The sequence below is a fragment of the Cavia porcellus genome, unplaced genomic scaffold (assembly GCF_034190915.1).
Source record: "Cavia porcellus strain 051 isolate PalLab524CR breed Dunkin Hartley unplaced genomic scaffold, mCavPor4.1 scaffold_1, whole genome shotgun sequence".
Taxonomy (NCBI): domain Eukaryota; kingdom Metazoa; phylum Chordata; class Mammalia; order Rodentia; family Caviidae; genus Cavia; species Cavia porcellus.
In genome coordinates, this window is record NW_026947484.1 from 47602676 (window position 1) to 47620302 (window position 17627).

Consider the following 17627-nt stretch of genomic DNA (forward strand, 5'->3'; position numbering starts at 1 on the left):
TGACCGGACCACAGGTCTGCTGCGTTAAGGGAGAAGCAAAAGTGCCAGCCCACTGAGCAGGCCTCTGAGCAGAAGCACAGCTGCGCTCTGCCAGGGTTGGAGTCGCCTTGGATTCAGCAGGCAGGCGGAGATGGGGCTGCGGGACTATGGTGTCAGATATCCAAGTGAAGACACAGGGAACATGGTGGTACAAGAACAGTTTAAGAGACCAGGGATTTAGCTCACTGGCACAGCACCTGCTTGGCAAGCATGAGGTCCTAAGTTTGATTCCTATACCAAAAAACTAACAAACAAAACAACAAAGAACATTTTAAATGAGGAGTTTTGTATTTTGGAGCAAATGGCCTTAGCAAAGTGACCAGCTCTAAGCGGCTCCTACAGCCCAACAGCACAGCACAGAGGTGAACGAGGTGATAGTGGTGCCAACAAGAGGGGGATGCAAGGTTGTGGGGCCTGACAAAACACAAGGGTAAATAAGGAGAAAGTCCAGAAACACGGGAGAGAGGGAGAGGGAGGGAGAGGGAGAGGGAGAGGGAGAGGGAGAGGGAGAGGGAGAGGGAGAGGGAGAGGGAAAGGGAGAAGGAGAATGGATCTAGTGACTGCTGAGCACCCCGGACCCCCAGCACACAGACCCCCAGCACACAGACGGGCCAAGCCCTTCCAAAAGGCAAAGTTCATTTCCCCACAGCGAATGCGACGTGAAGAGCAAAGACAAGCACAAGAAGAAATGTTAAATAAAAGGTTTTATTTTTATTTAAAATAAAATGCATTTATACAGTCTTTAAACCGTGGCTTATTGGACGACACTGGTCCCCACTCCTCTGGCCCCTCTCGCGGGCTGTGAGCTAGGATCCTGTCTAGCACCAATGCGGATTGTAACAGCGCGGCAGACCAGCACGGGCTAGTCCGGGCGCTGGGAGCTGAGGACACGGTGGCAAATCACAACCAGAATGAAGTCATTTTTAATTTAGCACATATTAAAACTGCATATTAATTATATCTCTTAAAAGCATTTAATGCAAGTATGCTACATTTAAGCCATTTTCTAGTTGTGAATAGTTTTAAAAAACTGTACAATTTTATAAAATTTGTGTTTGTACATTAGTTACACAAAATGCATACTTCATAGACCTTTACTTCATATTTTAAGCATAAGTTGCATATTTTAGGCAGACAGTGAATATGCTGGTGAATACTAAAAGTGTTGTAATACATTATGGTGTAAAAATAAAAACACAAGACAATATACACACATGCTTACTCAAGGACAAAACCAAGCATCACAGACTAACAGCATTTTCCTTCAAACAATGACATTATTAAACACCAGGCATCTTTTGCAGGCCTGATTTTATACTGGGGGGGGGGGCGCGGTTTAAATGGCTACCAGAAATAGGATATTTAAAACATGACACCAAATTAAACATACATTAAAACACATGCATTAAACATGATAAACAGACTTCATGTAGGTTGAGCCCTGGGTAACTTAGAGGCGATGGCTTGTTTCTTATAGCTTGGCTCGCTTACATCAGTGATGGTCTGCTCCTGACTGATCCACTGTTTGGGGTCAGCTTGTGGCCTTCAGGAACGCGCGCCAACTTCGAGAGTCCACATGTCATATCACGATAGCAAGGTAAGAATCGTGCGCGTTAGTGCACATAGTAACCGGTCTGGTAAGGCAAAGAAGGTTTTCATGATAAAATGGTAATTTCAAGCTTACTTTATTAAGCAGCATATAACAACAGCTTTAAAGTTAAATAGTGTTATGGCCGTGGAGTTTCATTACGCAGTGTTTCTAATCACACCCAACCACTGGTCAGTTTGTAGAACATCTCTTCATCTAAACTCTCATTTTGGTCTTTTGCACGTGTTGAAAGAAATATGTAGCCACCGATGAACTCATGAACCACCTTGCAGTCCACTTCGGTACAAATGAAGGACAATCGGACTTCATCAGCAAACTCAACAGTGACCTAGGACAAAGGATCGACAATTTGGCCAGTGAAACTCCAGCGGGCAGGTTCCTAACAAAGCTGTGTGCTGGGTAAAGACTGCCCTGTTTAAAGCTTGAGGACTTGTCAATCCTCAAATAATTACTGCTCTTTTAAAAAGCGAGAGTAACAATGCTTTCAGTCTGGGAGAACAGGAAAGTTTATTAACCTTTCCCCCCATTCTTTTCTGAGTTCTGAAAAGGAAGACAGAACACAAGGGTTTTAGGTCATTAAGTTCCCAACTGGTCTCTGGTGATTAAATTAATGAGAATGTCTCTCTCCAAGTCCTGGGAGAAAACCGACTTCCTGTGTTTTATTTAATATTTGCTTCGATATTTAACCTTTAGGTATCGTGTTTGAGTATTTTTAAAAATGTTTTCCCTCACCCTGGTATTAGACACTGAAATCGGATGCCTCACCCCTGAGATACACCCCCAGTTTTCCACTTTAAGATGAAGTCTGCTACATTGCGCAGGCAGGCTTTGAACTTTTGATCCTCTTGTCTCAGCCTCTTGAAGAGCTGGAGGTACAGGTGTGTACCACCACACAACACCAGGAATGTGACTTCTACTCAGAAATGAGATCATGCGACCTTAAATCAAATGAGCTGCTAGTAAAGTATTCTGTTTAGAGTTCAGGCACATCAGGCTTGGGGGTGGAAAATAGCACGAAGGCTACATACTTTAGAGCCCTGGGTCATCTCAGCCTGAACGCTGATTCCGTTAGTTTGCACATGGTCATGGACAAATGTCCTGACCAGGAAGGACATACAGGCAATCTGCCCACCCTGGAAGCTGTGGTGAGACCGAGAGGGCACACATACAAACATCTGGTATCATACCTGGTAGAGCAGACATTCAATGGACAGTGGCCGCTGCTTTGAGCAGAGGGGATTTATCTGTCATGAAAAGGCAACCTGAGTGACGCCGGTCCCGCTCACCATTTTGATCTCCCAGTTGACATTCCACTGCTTCATGTTGCTGAATCTCCAGGTCTTAATGGCGTCCCCTGTGCTGGCATCCATCCGAATTAATCTGTTGTATGCAATCCCAATCAGTTCTTCTTTTTTGCCTCCCTGGAACCTGTAATATTGTAAAAAACCCAAACATTTAAAAAACATGTTTTGGGGGAAACATTTTGGTCTGTTTTTAAGTCTTCTTTAACCCTGAAAGAAAATGTGTGGAAAGTTGGGGGGCTGACCCAAGGTTTTGTATTGAACTACATACACACCCAGGGCTTCATTTTTTCGAGACAAGGTCTTGCTAAGTGGCCCAGGGTAGACCCGAACTTGTCACCCCCTTGCCTCAGTCTCTCACAGTGCTGGTATTACACATGTGCCTACCATACTCTGATACAAGAGATTCTTATACAAGTAAAAACAGAAAGAAAACTTTTGAGTTTTTAATGTAAAAATTAAAAGTCTAGAAAATAAATTCCACCATTTTTTCAAATTTTACTTAAACTATGTTGCTGCTGTGCCTCCTGAGCTGTGGTTTAAATGCTGGATTTCTAATTACACGAAGCAGATGAACTGAAAACACAGGTTTATCAAAGGCTCACTCCTCGCAGACACTCTCACCTTGCAATGAAGTGCGTGATGCCAAATTCGGGCAGTGACTGCCATGCCTGAATAAATCTCATCTTGGCTTCAATCAGACTCATCTGAGCCACGTTCTGATGGGCCTCCAGGATTCTTGCTGTTATCTGAACAGTAAAATCACATTTACGAACAGACACTATTCTTTCATGGTACAATCAAAAGGAAAAACACCACAAGACTGAATTACGTGCCCCACCACAAAAATCATGTATCCCAGAGTTGGGATGAGAGACGATCTTAGGCCACATTTGTGAATTTAATCAATATGTATTTTATTTTTCAAAAATATGATACACTCTTAATTTTAGTTTTCATATATTAAGAAACAAAAATGTACTATTAAGAGTACATTTTAAAAAACTGCCATACTTGAGCCATGCTGTACTAGTATAAAGCAGTATATTCCCATCTGTACACATGGCGTGTTTAATTTAGCAGGAAGATGTGGTTGGATGAGCATCTGGTAAACAAGTTTCTAGTAGAAATATGTGTTAGCAGCTCTAAATCAAATCATCATAATTTTTAGAAATGTCTAAATCAATCAATCACCAGAAAAATTTAAACGTTTTAATTAGATTTACTAGTTTCTCTTGGGAAAAACTATAGCTATGGTTTCTAACTTTTCAGTTCATGTTTCTTTCTTTGGCAAACATGGAGAACTTACCAAATCTCTTACATAGCCTGGCTGTGGATGGCAATGCGGGGAAAGAAAAAGGAAGCAGAAAGGAAAAAAAGAAAAAAGAGGCAATCAGAAAAAATGGCAACAAAGCAAAGCAAAAGCTGCGGCAACCTGCAAACCGAAACTCAGCCAAAACCATGCACCAACTGCTCTAGGTGGGAACCAGGCAAAGTAAATGCAAGAGTGAAAATGAAAACGAAGCAGCAGCATTACTTTCATTTAGAATGAGAAACACCGCCCAGTTTACAATGTTAATTTAAATGCTGCTAAAATAAAGTGTAGAAATTTCAGGAAGAAAATACAAAGAGCAAATACTTTTTTCCACTCCTTGTGTACCAGTTCTTACTGCTTAGAACAAAGCTAATTATTTTAGTAGCAAACTAAAAATTAATATTCGAAAGTCTTCAAAATATTTTCAGATTTAGTCAAATTCATGCACTGCTTTTCAAAGAGGTCAAGAGCATAATGTACAGTGCTCATATGTCCTTTACACAAGAAAAGCAAACCCCTCAATTACCATCTGCTTTTTGCATCCTTTTTCCTGGAAGGGAAAATAAAGACATGCCATATGCTACCCTAGGACTGGTCACCATCAACTAATAATGTATTAGCCCATTTCAGCTTAGATTAAGAGAAACACACGCAACTCTTTAAAAAAATACACAATTAGTTTGAGTAATATTCATTCAAAAACGTTCACAGCAAGTTCAGCTAACTTAATGTAATTCTGGAAAAGCAGATTAAACATAGAAAAGGTTTCGGTGATGGACTCAAAAGGAAACCGTGTGTTTATGCCTGGCAGGGAGGGATGACGGTGAAGCGGGCCTGTAGCACGCATGGATTCAGTTCATAGTCCTGAGCCTGTGTCCAGTGACGGGCACACTGCTCAAACCCCGGGCAACTCAGCTGCTCACTGGCACCTCCTGGTTGCCAGGCAGTAAGACATGTCCCTGCCTTTGAGGAATAATAACCTGGATGTTCAGTCAAAGGAAGGAGGATTACAAAGCAATGTGCCCCTCGCAAGGCACCAACATGGAAGGCGGGTCCAAGAAGGACCCTGCGCAGGGACCCTGTGCAGGGACAGGCCTTCCGGTCAGCGGTCAGCGACAGGCCCAAGCACTGTCTGTCCTCCTGGGAATTTCCTCTTGAGGATCTAGTTGGGAACTCAGGGACAGAAAGTATTATTTCCTGATACCTGATACTGAAACCACAAAACTGCTAAGATCTCAAATTATGCAATGCCTTTGCAGGCAAAGAAATTCACTTTTAGAAACAAAGTTCCTTATAAATCTTAAATGAAATAACTGAGAGTAAGAAATGCAATTACTACTTGCTTCACTTTCCCTTTTTAATTTAACAATCTGCATTCCAAAAGCACCCATGGCAGCATCTCCTACATTCCTCACTACACCCACATCCCAGGACTGTACGGTCAACAACTTCCATGTAGCTTACTGGACTCTGAGACTCGAAAACTCACACTCACTGATTAAAATTTTTACACTTTTCCAGCTAACTGTCAGATGCTACAACAAACATTGTATTTAAAGTTAAGGAATTAAGTGTTCTGCATACTTAATTGGAGTCTTTCATTGTTTTAAAATTATGTACTCTTTAACAAAGATAAAAACAAAACTCGATAAACATGAAATATTTATTCTAAACATCTTCCCTGCTCCCCTGCCCAAAATGAAGCTGCTTCCTTTTATGGCATGGCGTCTGGTGGAGACAATGCGGGGCTATCTAGAGTCCAATTCCCCTACGCAAGAACTTTCATGTTGTACTGAGGGACCATTTTCCTAAATAGCAAACCTTTTATGGTACTGATTTCCAGAAAAGGAATTCTAAGCAAAGTAAACACCAAAAGCAGTGAGTTTCAGTTAAAAAGTTACCAAACTTCATAATGTGCATCACAAACTGTGCAGGTTGTATAGAACCTTGGTTAGGTTCTCCTCATGTTAGTAGGAGTACAGACTGCTTATCTTTATAAAGTTTATGTTTGCCCAGGGATTTAGCTCAGTGGTGTAAGTGCCTGCTTGGTAAGTGCAAGGTTATGAGTTTGATCCCCAGGACCAAAAAAAGTTTATTTTCAAAGCCAGAAAAATCCATTTCAATAATAAGAATAGGTATTAAAAATTCTGTGGGGAAGTGCTGGCCATACTTGATACCACATCTGCTTAATTATAAAAGGAATAAAACTGAATGGATTAAGAAACACAGAGCACAAGGACCACCTTCAGTTCCCGGAAATATTTAAAAGAACATCCTGTGAACAGAACAACTTCCTCAAGTCATTTAGAATGACTGTGCTCTCAATACTCCTCCCTCTTACCTCTGCCAAAAGGTGATGAAAAATTTTAAATAACCAATTCAAGGTGACCAACATCTATGTATTTCCTATCTTACAGTCTAACCAGCTGGTATGAAATTAAAACTTTTAATAGCAGAAACAACATTTAAAGGATATACACAGAATAAAAAGCAAATCAGCAGAAAGCAATAGATTGAGGAAAATAATAAAATACCTGCTTGTTCTTGTACTTTTTTAGGTAGCGAGGAGACACCAAACACTCAGGATTTATATCAGTGGTGATCTGTTCTGGTATTAACTGAGGATCTGGGTTTAAATGCTGCATTTTCAGGAAGGAGAGAATATTCTGAACTTCTAGATTGTAAGAACTGTCTGCCATGGTCTTGCCCTTGGAGGCTAATCTGCAGGCTGCCATCCAGTGCGCGTACTGCTTTTCCTAGTGGAAGCAAACATGGGAACACGAAGTCATTGGGCTGCCGGTGTCACAGTGGAGGGCTTCCCAGGATGAGTGGGACACAAGAACGGCGGGCTGACTGTCTTGGCAGAGAAAAACCAGCTTTACTGCTAGCCGGAGAAGAACTTACACTGTCACAACGAAGCCAGATTTCATTCATGCCCTCCGCAACTGGAATCAGGAGCTTAATGTTAAACTTCTGGCCTGAAATGTTTACATCTGGGGTAACTTCACAACCTGTAATAAAAAAGTGAATTACCAAGGTACTTAAAAATTAACTCTAAGAAATCCCAAGCCAACACAATCGCTTCATTCTGTGGAGTTTTAACATGTTCAGTTTTGCTACGTTTCAGGAATGCAGCTCTCCAGAAGGTAACACACACCTACATGTGTGGGGAGTTGCTAAGTAGCTTGTGACAAGCCTTCAAAGACAGCACACCTGTACTAGCCACACACATCCAAATAACAGCAGCGCTGGGTCCCCAGTGGGTGCCAGCGGCAGCTCAGGCCCCCGAAGGGCCGCGCGGTCTGTGCTTGTGCTTAAGTTCAAGTCAGAGGATCGTCCTGGGTGCGCAGCACAGAGTTAACAGTATGTTCAGAAAAATAAATGTTAGACTGCCATCTGTTCCTCCTTCATGTGCAATATATTAAGGCATTAAATAAGACACGGAACAACTGAGGTAAAAGGGAAGTTCTTTGTTCTCTCTAGAAGTAACTCCGATGTGAACTTGAGGGATTTTTCTGTGTTTCTTCCTAAAATACTCCATATAAATACCCTGGCTTACAAGTCCTTTTATAGAAGTTTTACAAATGAAGAGAAAATTGTATGGCAATTTGTTTAAGCAGCAAAGTTAAAACAAAGATGTGTGAAAATATACCACCTTTCAAGCAGCTACACTGGTTATTCAAGAGGATTTAGAGTACATAATCCTGAAATAACCAGGCCTCCTTTAAACTAACAAGAGTCAGAGGGAGTGGTGGGCTCCATCTCAGGCTTCATTTCAAGCGCCTCCCTGCTGGTCACAACCCTCCCGCTCCACCTCTGACACAGTGAATGCAAATCCTAACTGCCTTCAAATCCTTTAAGAGACACTATCCTACACCCGTCCCCTCCCCACGCAAGTTTCCCACCTCTCCCTTCAGCCCAGCTTCCACTGTGTCTCACTTCCACGCATTTCCCTGGCATTCCTGCTGTTGCTGCTTGTTCTAAGCAAGCTCCTGCTTTTGCCCTGTCAGGTAAACATGGGCCTTCTGCAGGCTTTCGGTCTTAGCTGTCTCTTCTCAGATTATTTACCGCTAATTCTAATTGCTACTACACTGACACCCGTGCACATATTTTCCCCTCCCCCCACGGTGTACACAGGTTCCAAACAGACACCCCATGAATTTAAAATAGGCCCCAATTAACCTCATCTCTGCTCCAGACCCAATTCTTTCTTCTATATACCACTCTCAGTATCGCTCTATCCACCTGATTATGGAAGCCAGAAAGGTGAGCGCCTTCCCCAGCTCCTCTCAGATTAGTCACCCAGCCTTGCTGGATGACCTTCCTCAGCACTTACTGAACTTGCCCCCCTCCATTCGTGCTGCTGTCATTTAGTCCTCTTGTGTGTGTGTGCTGGGGACTGAAGCCAGGGCCTGTGTGTGCTAACCAGGGGGCCTGCCACTGAGCTACACCGGCTGTCACTGACCTCAATTTGGGCCACTCTCATTGTCCTAAAATTACTCCTTCACACTGTGGTTGGCCTAAATAGGGATCCAGTCATTTTTGTGTTATCATCTTTCAGTGACACTTCACAGTCTCAGCTCAAAACCAACACTGATGACGACAACAATAACAAAACACCAACTTTAGAGCTCAGGTGAGAGCACCACAAGACAACTTACCATCTTTAACCATCGAATACTCTCACCTTAGCACACCCAGGCTCCACAGCTTAGGGAAGCATCCACCCCACCCCTAAGCCCTGTGTTCCCAGGCTGCTGAATCTTTTCTGGAGGCATTTTCTGCACAGCACTTTCTGCCTAGAAGCCCTTTTATTAACTCCTAGGCTTCCTTTCCACAGACCTCGATTTCCATGGATTTCGTGTTGTGAGTGTGAGTGTGTGTGTGTGTGTGCGTGTGTGCGCGCGTGTCACTGGGGACCGAATTGGCCTCAGCATGCATGCTGCACACGCTGATGGTAAGCTCTACCCCAGGCCTCTCTCCAGATCTTCACTCTGCTACCGTTTCCCCCGGGAAGTCTCTCTACCCTCACTGAAGTGTAAGTAGCACTCTTACCTCTTTGCGCCTTTATACTTACTCTTTAAAGGCAATTCATTACCCAAATTATAACAGTTCTTTTGCAGTGCTGAGGATTAAACCCAGGGCCTGGCAGCACTTTCCAGAATACCCTACCCTGAGCTGCACACAGTGCCAGGCCAGAATGAACCCTGTATCTTCTCCCCACACACGTTCTAGGCACAGACGGATGGGACTGCTCTTCCTAATGCTGCTGTGCCCAGCGCAGCTGGCAGCACAGAAGTTTGATGTGCACTGCCCGAATTAAACTTCTCAAACTGTGTTTCTGGCTTCTAATTAAAGGAACTTAGTGATGGGCCAATACTCTTGAAAGTGCTCCTTGGGAGGACTTCGGAGAGGGAACGAGAAATAGCTTACACACTGACCACTTCTGCACAGGACTCAGCTTCCGGGCACACCAGGAAAAGGTCAAGACTGTACAGATACCTAAGCGTTCAATCAGGAGTAGCTCCAGCTCCTTCTGTGAGCTGCACCCCACCCACCAGAGAAGCAAGCCGCAAGTTACCAGTGCCAGCAGAGACCCAAAAGCTCAACTCACGTGACTAAGTTTAAAAGTTTTTATCAAATTACAGAATAAGGAAAACCTAAATGTCCTCAATGCTGAAGACAGACTTGAAAAATGAGAACAGGATATACTTTAAATCAGTTTTGTCCACAGAGATCCCAACAAATTACTGGTAAGGAACTGAATACTTACAATGAAAAATGGTTAAAAAACATCTAAACATTAAGTACCCGAAAGAGTAATGAAACGTACCCCCTCCCGGCATTTACTTCCTGCCAGACAGACAGACACCCCAGGTCGCCCGCTTCCTCACCTCGCAGGTTCATCTGATGGGCTGGGGTGCCACCGGACTCCTCCTTGCTCTTATAGCAGGAAATAGATGTATCTTTGAAAGTGCACCAATACTGCTTGTAGCCTTTTAAGGTCAGCTTTTTGGGCCTATGTATCAAACACAATCAGGAGGAAAAAGCACGTTGAAGTCACCTCTCATACTATTTTTAGTGGCCAGGTGTGAGGTGAAAAATCCCAAGGCCACATGTGCTTCCCTTTGGTGTCTTACAGGCAACCTGTGGGTACTGAATGTACCTTGGCCTCTCAACCTACTGGGACAATCCCGCAACCCTGAGCCAGTGGAGGGCGAGGAACTGTACTTCTCAAAGCCACCCTCTCCCTAGCAGCTCACTGAAAAGGTTAGGATGAGAAAGGCAGAGTCACTTTCCATGGCTGGATGCTCCTCAGGACCGTAAGGATTAAAGGGGCTCCCTGGGGGTCTGCAGCGCTGCCTCTGCCACTGCTACCAACTGAAGCAAGTGTACCCAGCAAGCCTGGAACACATTCATACAGGGACACTAATTTGCTCCTTCACCATTGCACAGAGAAGGTGAAGGAGCAGTCTTGAAGGTGCAGGTATTTAACCAAGAGGCATAAAGGGAGAAGGAAGAGCAGCCCTGGAAATCTTACCCTATTTTAGAAACTACATATTTTGAGCTGTTTTATGTTCAGCTAAAGTAACTGGTTTATACTCTAACAGTTTTACACGGGAGAGAAAAGTATATTCTACATCACTTCCTTTCTTCTCCCCTTGTCTATTGAGTCCTGTCCTGATTCTGTGGAATACAATGGTGGTTCTGACTGTTTTAAAAATCTGGACAGATATCCTGAGACCTTATATAATATAAAATGTTCCATGAATAAACAGACACAGTTCTGAGCTCTAAATTAGGAATGGCCGGGCAGTGACAGGTCAACCTGCGCTGTCTGACTGAGGCCCAGAGCGGCTGCGTCACCACACTGCTATGTTCTGGCTTCTCTGTGAAGCAATCCAGGTCTTAGGTGTTTTTAAAAGAGTGCTTATCAGATAAAACAAGACTCCTCAAGTGTAAACACGGTCATTCTCTCATAATTTACTGCTCATCAATTATTTGTAAAATGATAACATTAACTAGTGATTTCTTACTGTTTATTTTTTTCTCTGAATGTATGTACTATTTCTACCTATTTTCTGTTTTGTTTAGTCTTTAAATAAAAATTAAAAAAAAATTTATTGCTCATCTAATTGGCTAAGTTTTAAAGATATATTTACTAGTCCAAGTTAACATACTATAAATTTAAGTAACGTGAATGACTATAACCCTGACACCTTATTCATCAGATTTGGAACCCCACCCCCTTTTGCACTTACTTGAAAACTTTAATATAGTCAGCAAGTTCAGGAATGGATGTAATGTCACCCTAGGGAGAGAATTAAACAACATTTTTTGTATTTTTAAAAAAAATCTTCTTAATGTTTGATACCTATTATCAAGAATTTGCTTATTTAATGAACAAGATTAAGTAAAATACATATGATAAAGATTTAAAAGATGCACTACGGCCACATACAAACATTTTCCACTGTTACAAAGGCACTTTCAAATAGCATAGAAAGTTAGTAAGAATTTGAACTAAATGAAAATCTATATAACTGATAAGAATATATTACTTGTGAGCACAGCTAAAACTGTTTATAGAAAATAAATAAATTTGTTTACGGTTGCCTACAAAAACCTGTGAATTGTTTTTTTTTTTAACTTTTTTTATCGGTACCAGGGATTGAATTCACAACCTCCTGCTTGCAAGGCAGGTGCTTATGCCGCTGAGCTAAATCCCCAGCCCCGAAACCTGTGAATTATAACAACCCTGAGAGAACAGTTTTGTTAGCATTAGCCAATTCTTTAGCTTTAAAACAACGTTTAGAAGTTACTGTGATACCTGTTTCCTCTTCTCTGTAACACTCCAAACAAGCAGAACAATGAATGCATTTTTACCAGGACCTCAGATTTAAATTTTCCTTGGCAGGAATATTCCCTGCTGCTTGTAACAGAACGCACAGCGCACTGGAAGATACAGTGTGCGGAACCTACCATGCAGAGCACTGCTTTTTAAAGACTAAGTATTTCTTTGTACCCTCAAAATACTTTCTGCCAACTGAAATCCACAAGAAGGTAAGCACAAGTGAAAAGATTCACCCTACCAGAATTGTTGATGTTTTACCCCCTTCCAAAGTAATCTCCAGATCTGAAAGGGCAGCATCAACTTCATCAACGTCTTTGTCACTGTTGTTTAGGTGATTCTCTGACGTCATAATCGACAACTTATTGATATGATACTGAAACCAGAAATGATTTTACTGAAATAATGGGTATAACTGTAAACTTTAAAATATTATGACATGCATCAATATTACCAACATGAATGCTTTATGACCTAATTTGAAAAAATAAGGACCTGGCAACTGTTATCAGTATTATAAAACTGTTAATAAATACCTATGTCCTGTCTGGACACTTGGAAAGCTGAGGCAGGAGGACTGCTGTGAATGTGAGACCAGCCTGGGCTACAAAGTGAGTTCAAGGTCAGCCTGAATTGTATAGGAGACACTATCTCAAAACACAGAACAGAATAAAACTAAAACCAAACTAAACAAAAACAACAAAACAACAACAAAATGTCCTTTAGATATACATAAATACATAGTCCTTGAAGGCCCCAAGGACTGAAGAGTTAACAAGTCCATGCTCAGCTTTCATGAGCAGGGATACTTTTTCAGTCTTCCATGACCTGCCTGGTACAAATGAATACTGAATGAATATGCAGAACATGCAAAAAGTCTGTGATAGAAATGGATTAACACTGGCTGCCTTATATTACCGTCACTCAGAGCAGGAAATTAGCACTGACTGCCTTTCATTACTATGGCCAGGAGCCAGTCATCACCATCACAGCTTTAGGAGAAAGCTGAAGCCTCACCACTCCTGTTCTCAAGTCAATGCACTACATTCTCAGTTACGGAAGACTGGTACGTGTGCATTCACACCCACACACACATACACACACACACATACACATGTGTGCACACTAAATACATATCACTTACTCCTATGGATACACAGGAACATTTTGGTGTAGAATTTCCTAGACTGATTTTTAAATATATTACATATCAGTGACTTAGAAGAAATATTAAGAAATATACATATTGGGGCTGGGGATTTAGCTCAGGGGCATAAGCGCCTGCCTTGCAAGTGTGCGGTCCTGAGTTTAATCCCTGGTACCGATAAAAACGAAAAACACACACACAAAAAGTATATATATATATATATATATATATATAAAAAATATATATTTATATATATAAAGTACATATATATATTAAATATATATTTAATTTAAAGAGAAAAAAACACAAACGAAATGAAAACAACAGCAAAATGTAAACAACAAAAACAATAGTGATATAGGATTTCAAAACAAGATGATAGGAATTTAATAGTGGCTGTTACACTGCATACTTTTTGTTATCTTCAAAATAGTTGGTCTGGTTATTTGATACAGGCATGCAAAATTGATCAAACAATATGGCTTCCCTGTGAGCAGTTTCTTTCCCTTTCACTGTGTCTACTGTAACTTTTAGGTCTTACTCTGTTTCTTACACTAGCGAAACAGTAAGGTGTCCACACATTCAAGTTGGACTTGTCTCCCTTGTGAGTATGGTTAACTTCATCCATACCTATGGAAGCTCTAAGGTTATCCTTAGATGGAAAAGGTCCTTATGTGTCTTCCTGGAAGAGTCCTGGCTATGAACAGTGTCATAAAATCCAGCTTTTCTTTCACAGGTACAGGAGTATCCATGAAATGCACACTACATGCTAGGACCTAAATGCTTCACAACAGCATTACTAACTCAAACTCACGGCAATTTTCCTGTCTCAGCTCCCGAGTAATGGGACTGCAAACATGTGCCATCATACCTGGCTTTGTCTACTTTTTAAGTCCACAGCTTATTTGGCTTATTATTATTTTACTATAGTAGATTTATTTTACACAAGGATCGGGATGCCCCAGTGACAGGATAGTTGAATGCAGGCTCTGACTAAAACAAGAAATGCAAGGTATCTCTTCCCTACACTTTCAAAGTTCCCTCCTCCTGGCACTGGGTAGCTCCCTACCTGTACAGCCTGTGGGTCAGTCCAGGAGACTATAACAACTCTGCAAAATTTACTCAAAAAACCTAGATTCTAAAATGGTTGTGGAGGGTTATGGTGTGAAATCATTCAGCTTCTATGACTAGAATCTGTGGTCTCTGAAGTATTTCTGCTCTACTGTATTTACAGTAGAATCATATAGAGGTAAGGTACAAAATACCGCCATTTCTGTGAAAATATAACCGTGTGTATATACAGTATATTCATTCAACAAATACATTTTGAGCACAAACTATGTACCAAGCACACTACGCAGGCTGGTTTCAAAAAATAAACATTATTTTCGTGATATACAAGATAAAATGCAACAACTATACAAAACAGTCCATGTCTTTCGCACACTGTATATATTTTAGACATATTATTCTGTCACTGGCAAAACTTACACTGAAAAATTATAAGCCTGATTCAAAGTCAGAAATATGTAGGTAGAAAAGCATAAGTGAGAGACTCCCAATAAACTGCTCTAGAGTTTAATTCAAGAAACTCTTCAGACAGTCTGACTCAACTTGGAAACATAAATGATTTCTCAACAGTCAATTAATCCTGTCTCTAGAAATAACAGATTAATCCACCAGTCACAAGGGTTTCCTTGTCGGTGCTTCCTTTTTGACTGCCACCTTTCATCATGCAACTGAAATTAGTTGTTAGAGCAACCTCGAGTTTTAACTGATTACTTTTCTGGCTATATAAATGCATTTGGAAGACTGAGTAATTGTGTCTAAGGAAAAGGTAAAATCATTTTTATAATGAAAGTTCTTCAAACTCATCATCAGCTTTGCTTTCTATATTTCTATTTAAACAACAACTCTACTAGGACTTTGGATGAAATCAGAATCCCATCATCACTTGGCCAAATACTTGGCAAACAAAGTGTTTGATACTGGTCAAACACTAGCAACACTGGTCCTTAGTAGGTCACTGGACATCAGTACTTACGAGAATGCTGATCTGTGGTATCATCGTAATGCTATTTCAGTATGAGCACATTAGTAATGACGGTTTTAGTAAGTGCCACTAATTCTAAAAAGCAAGTGGTGTGTAAGAATCACATCTAGGAAACAGTGGTTTAAGAAAAATATAAGCCTTCTACTTCTTAATGGTTATCATTTGTTTTTAAAAACTTATTTATGTTTACTTTTATTAGTCTTAAAATTTTACTACTTAAATATACTATTTCTACCACAGTTCATGTTACAGGGTCTTTAAGAAATCTAATTTTACATATTACTAAGTTTTTGTTGATCATTGAACAGAACTGTTTGCAGTCTCACTGAATGTCCACTTTGTATACTTAAATTTTGTAATTTGAACAACTATTTCTAATTTATCAACTAGTGATTTCTTACTGTTTATTTTTTTGAAATTATTATTTCTACCCTTTTTCTGTTTTGCTTTTTTTCCTCTTTAAATAAAATAATTTTAAAAAAGAAATCTAATTTTAATACATTTTATTTCCAAGGCAAAACTTACCAAGCCAATAGACATGGGGATAGAAGATGATATTTTCTCACAAAACACAGAAAAATAACCATATATACCACTAAATGCTTAAGTAAGACAGACTAAATTCATTTATTTTGCTTTTCTAAGCATCTATTCACGTTGCACAGTGAAAACGAGCACTGCCAAAAGCTACGGGAATGGCCCTGCCACCTCACTATTTAGAAGGAGCTCCGCAGCCGTCTCCCACGGCCCCCCTGCCCTCCACCTACCTGCAAGGCTGCGAACATCATCATCTCTTCCTCTGTGCATTCCATTTCCTCCAGCAGAATGGCCCACTTGGCCTGCTCATAAAGCTGATTGATTCTGATTGCATCGTACTATGAAGCACAAGAAACATTTCTTTTATATTTACTGCCTTCGACATCGACTTTGAAAGCTTAACAAGAAAAACTGAATAATTATTTGTCTGAGATCTTTATTCACTATCAGCTACTTCTAAGAAAGACATCTATCGGCCTAGATACACCTTCACAGAACCATGTGATTTCCCATTTACAGTGACAGAGGATATTCGTTTAGTATTACAGTATTAGGAACAGGTCCTGCAGGTGAGGGTATGGCTCAATGGCCTAGCATGAACGAGGCCCTCGATCCTACACCCAGCACCACAAAAGGACAGAGAGCAAGAGAGAAAAATAGAGATTCATGTTATTTTCTAGGGAAATAATTATTCACTATTATACTTTGGGGTGGGTACCAGGATGGAATTCGTGACCTCACGCTTGCTAGGTAGGCGCTTATGCCACTGAGCTAAATCCCTCGGCCCAGTATTATACTTCTAATATAAGAAATCTAACTTAAGATATTAAAATGAGATAGAAGTACAGATTACTTTGCAGAATGGTTAGTGTGTCTTGCCACAGAAAAATATAACCGGAGCAATTGAATTATTTTGGGAAATAGCTTATCAAAGAGGAGATTTAGACACATTTCCAAGTCCTTGGAAACAATAGTTACTATAAGAGTCCACATGTATACCTGTGGAAAATATATCTTACTTTTACGTTACTGAACCACCCATTTAATTATATTAACAACAATAATAATAATGTTTAACAATGCTGCCTTAAAATGCAACCCTCATTCCACGTTAAGTATTCCCAAATAGCTCCGCTTAAATGTAACTAAGTAAGTACTGTATTCCATGACTTCTTATATGTATCTTACTACTGTATAAGGCTAAGCACATAACAAAGAGATCTAAATGGTAATCTAGATGTGACAAGGGTGACAGGGCAGCCAAAAGAGAGCAGGATTCTGAGGAGGATTCAGTCCTCTGTGCCAATTATTTTTTAGGGGAAAAAATCCAGGTCTTCACAGTGAAGGTAAATCTTATCAGAAAAATAACACATGTGACACCACTCATGGAAGAACAGATAATGATGTCTGGTTATTGTGTAGGAAATGCATATTTTAAAAATTTGACAATAAAATGTGGTCTTGAAGCAAAATCTTTTGGTATGTAATTAGTAATCTAAAGGTAAAAGAGAAAATAATCTTTCAGAAAACTTTTCCTTATAGCACAGTTAAAGGAAGGGTTACTAAATCTACAGTACCAAATTATTCCCTTTAAAATCCAAATCAGCCAAAATTGAATTATCTTAACAAAAAATAAAAAGCTTCAAAAATACTTTCTGGTTTTTTTTTTTGTGTGTGTGTCTTTTTCCTTTTTATCGGTACTGGGGATCGAACTCACAACTGCCTGCTTGCAGGCAGGCGCTTATGCGGCTCAGCTAAACCTCCAGCCCTACTT

General features: G+C 40.5%; 1 protein-coding gene across 7 annotated transcripts in view; it reads right to left on the reverse strand.

The window, feature by feature from the left end:
* Nucleotides 1-725: 725 nt before the first annotated feature.
* Nucleotides 726-17627, reverse strand: part of Fermt2 (FERM domain containing kindlin 2) — a 73487-nt gene continuing 56585 nt past the window's right edge. For 3 of the 7 annotated variants that reach the window (XM_013154622.3, XM_063247804.1, XM_063247788.1), the window contains 11 exons: nucleotides 16084-16191; nucleotides 12358-12492; nucleotides 11527-11576; nucleotides 10159-10283; nucleotides 7169-7275; nucleotides 6799-7020; nucleotides 4791-4814; nucleotides 4259-4279; nucleotides 3574-3698; nucleotides 2935-3076; nucleotides 726-1976 (listed from right to left, as the gene is read on the reverse strand). In XM_013154622.3, the coding sequence (XP_013010076.1) occupies nucleotides 1803-1976; nucleotides 2935-3076; nucleotides 3574-3698; nucleotides 4259-4279; nucleotides 4791-4814; nucleotides 6799-7020; nucleotides 7169-7275; nucleotides 10159-10283; nucleotides 11527-11576; nucleotides 12358-12492; nucleotides 16084-16191 (1233 nt within the window). In that variant the 3' untranslated portion in view covers nucleotides 726-1802. The remainder of the gene's footprint in view (nucleotides 1977-2934; nucleotides 3077-3573; nucleotides 3699-4258; nucleotides 4280-4790; nucleotides 4815-6798; nucleotides 7021-7168; nucleotides 7276-10158; nucleotides 10284-11526; nucleotides 11577-12357; nucleotides 12493-16083; nucleotides 16192-17627) is intronic. The other 4 variants (XM_063247813.1, XM_063247802.1, XM_063247808.1 and 1 more) reach the window with 2 other exon arrangements.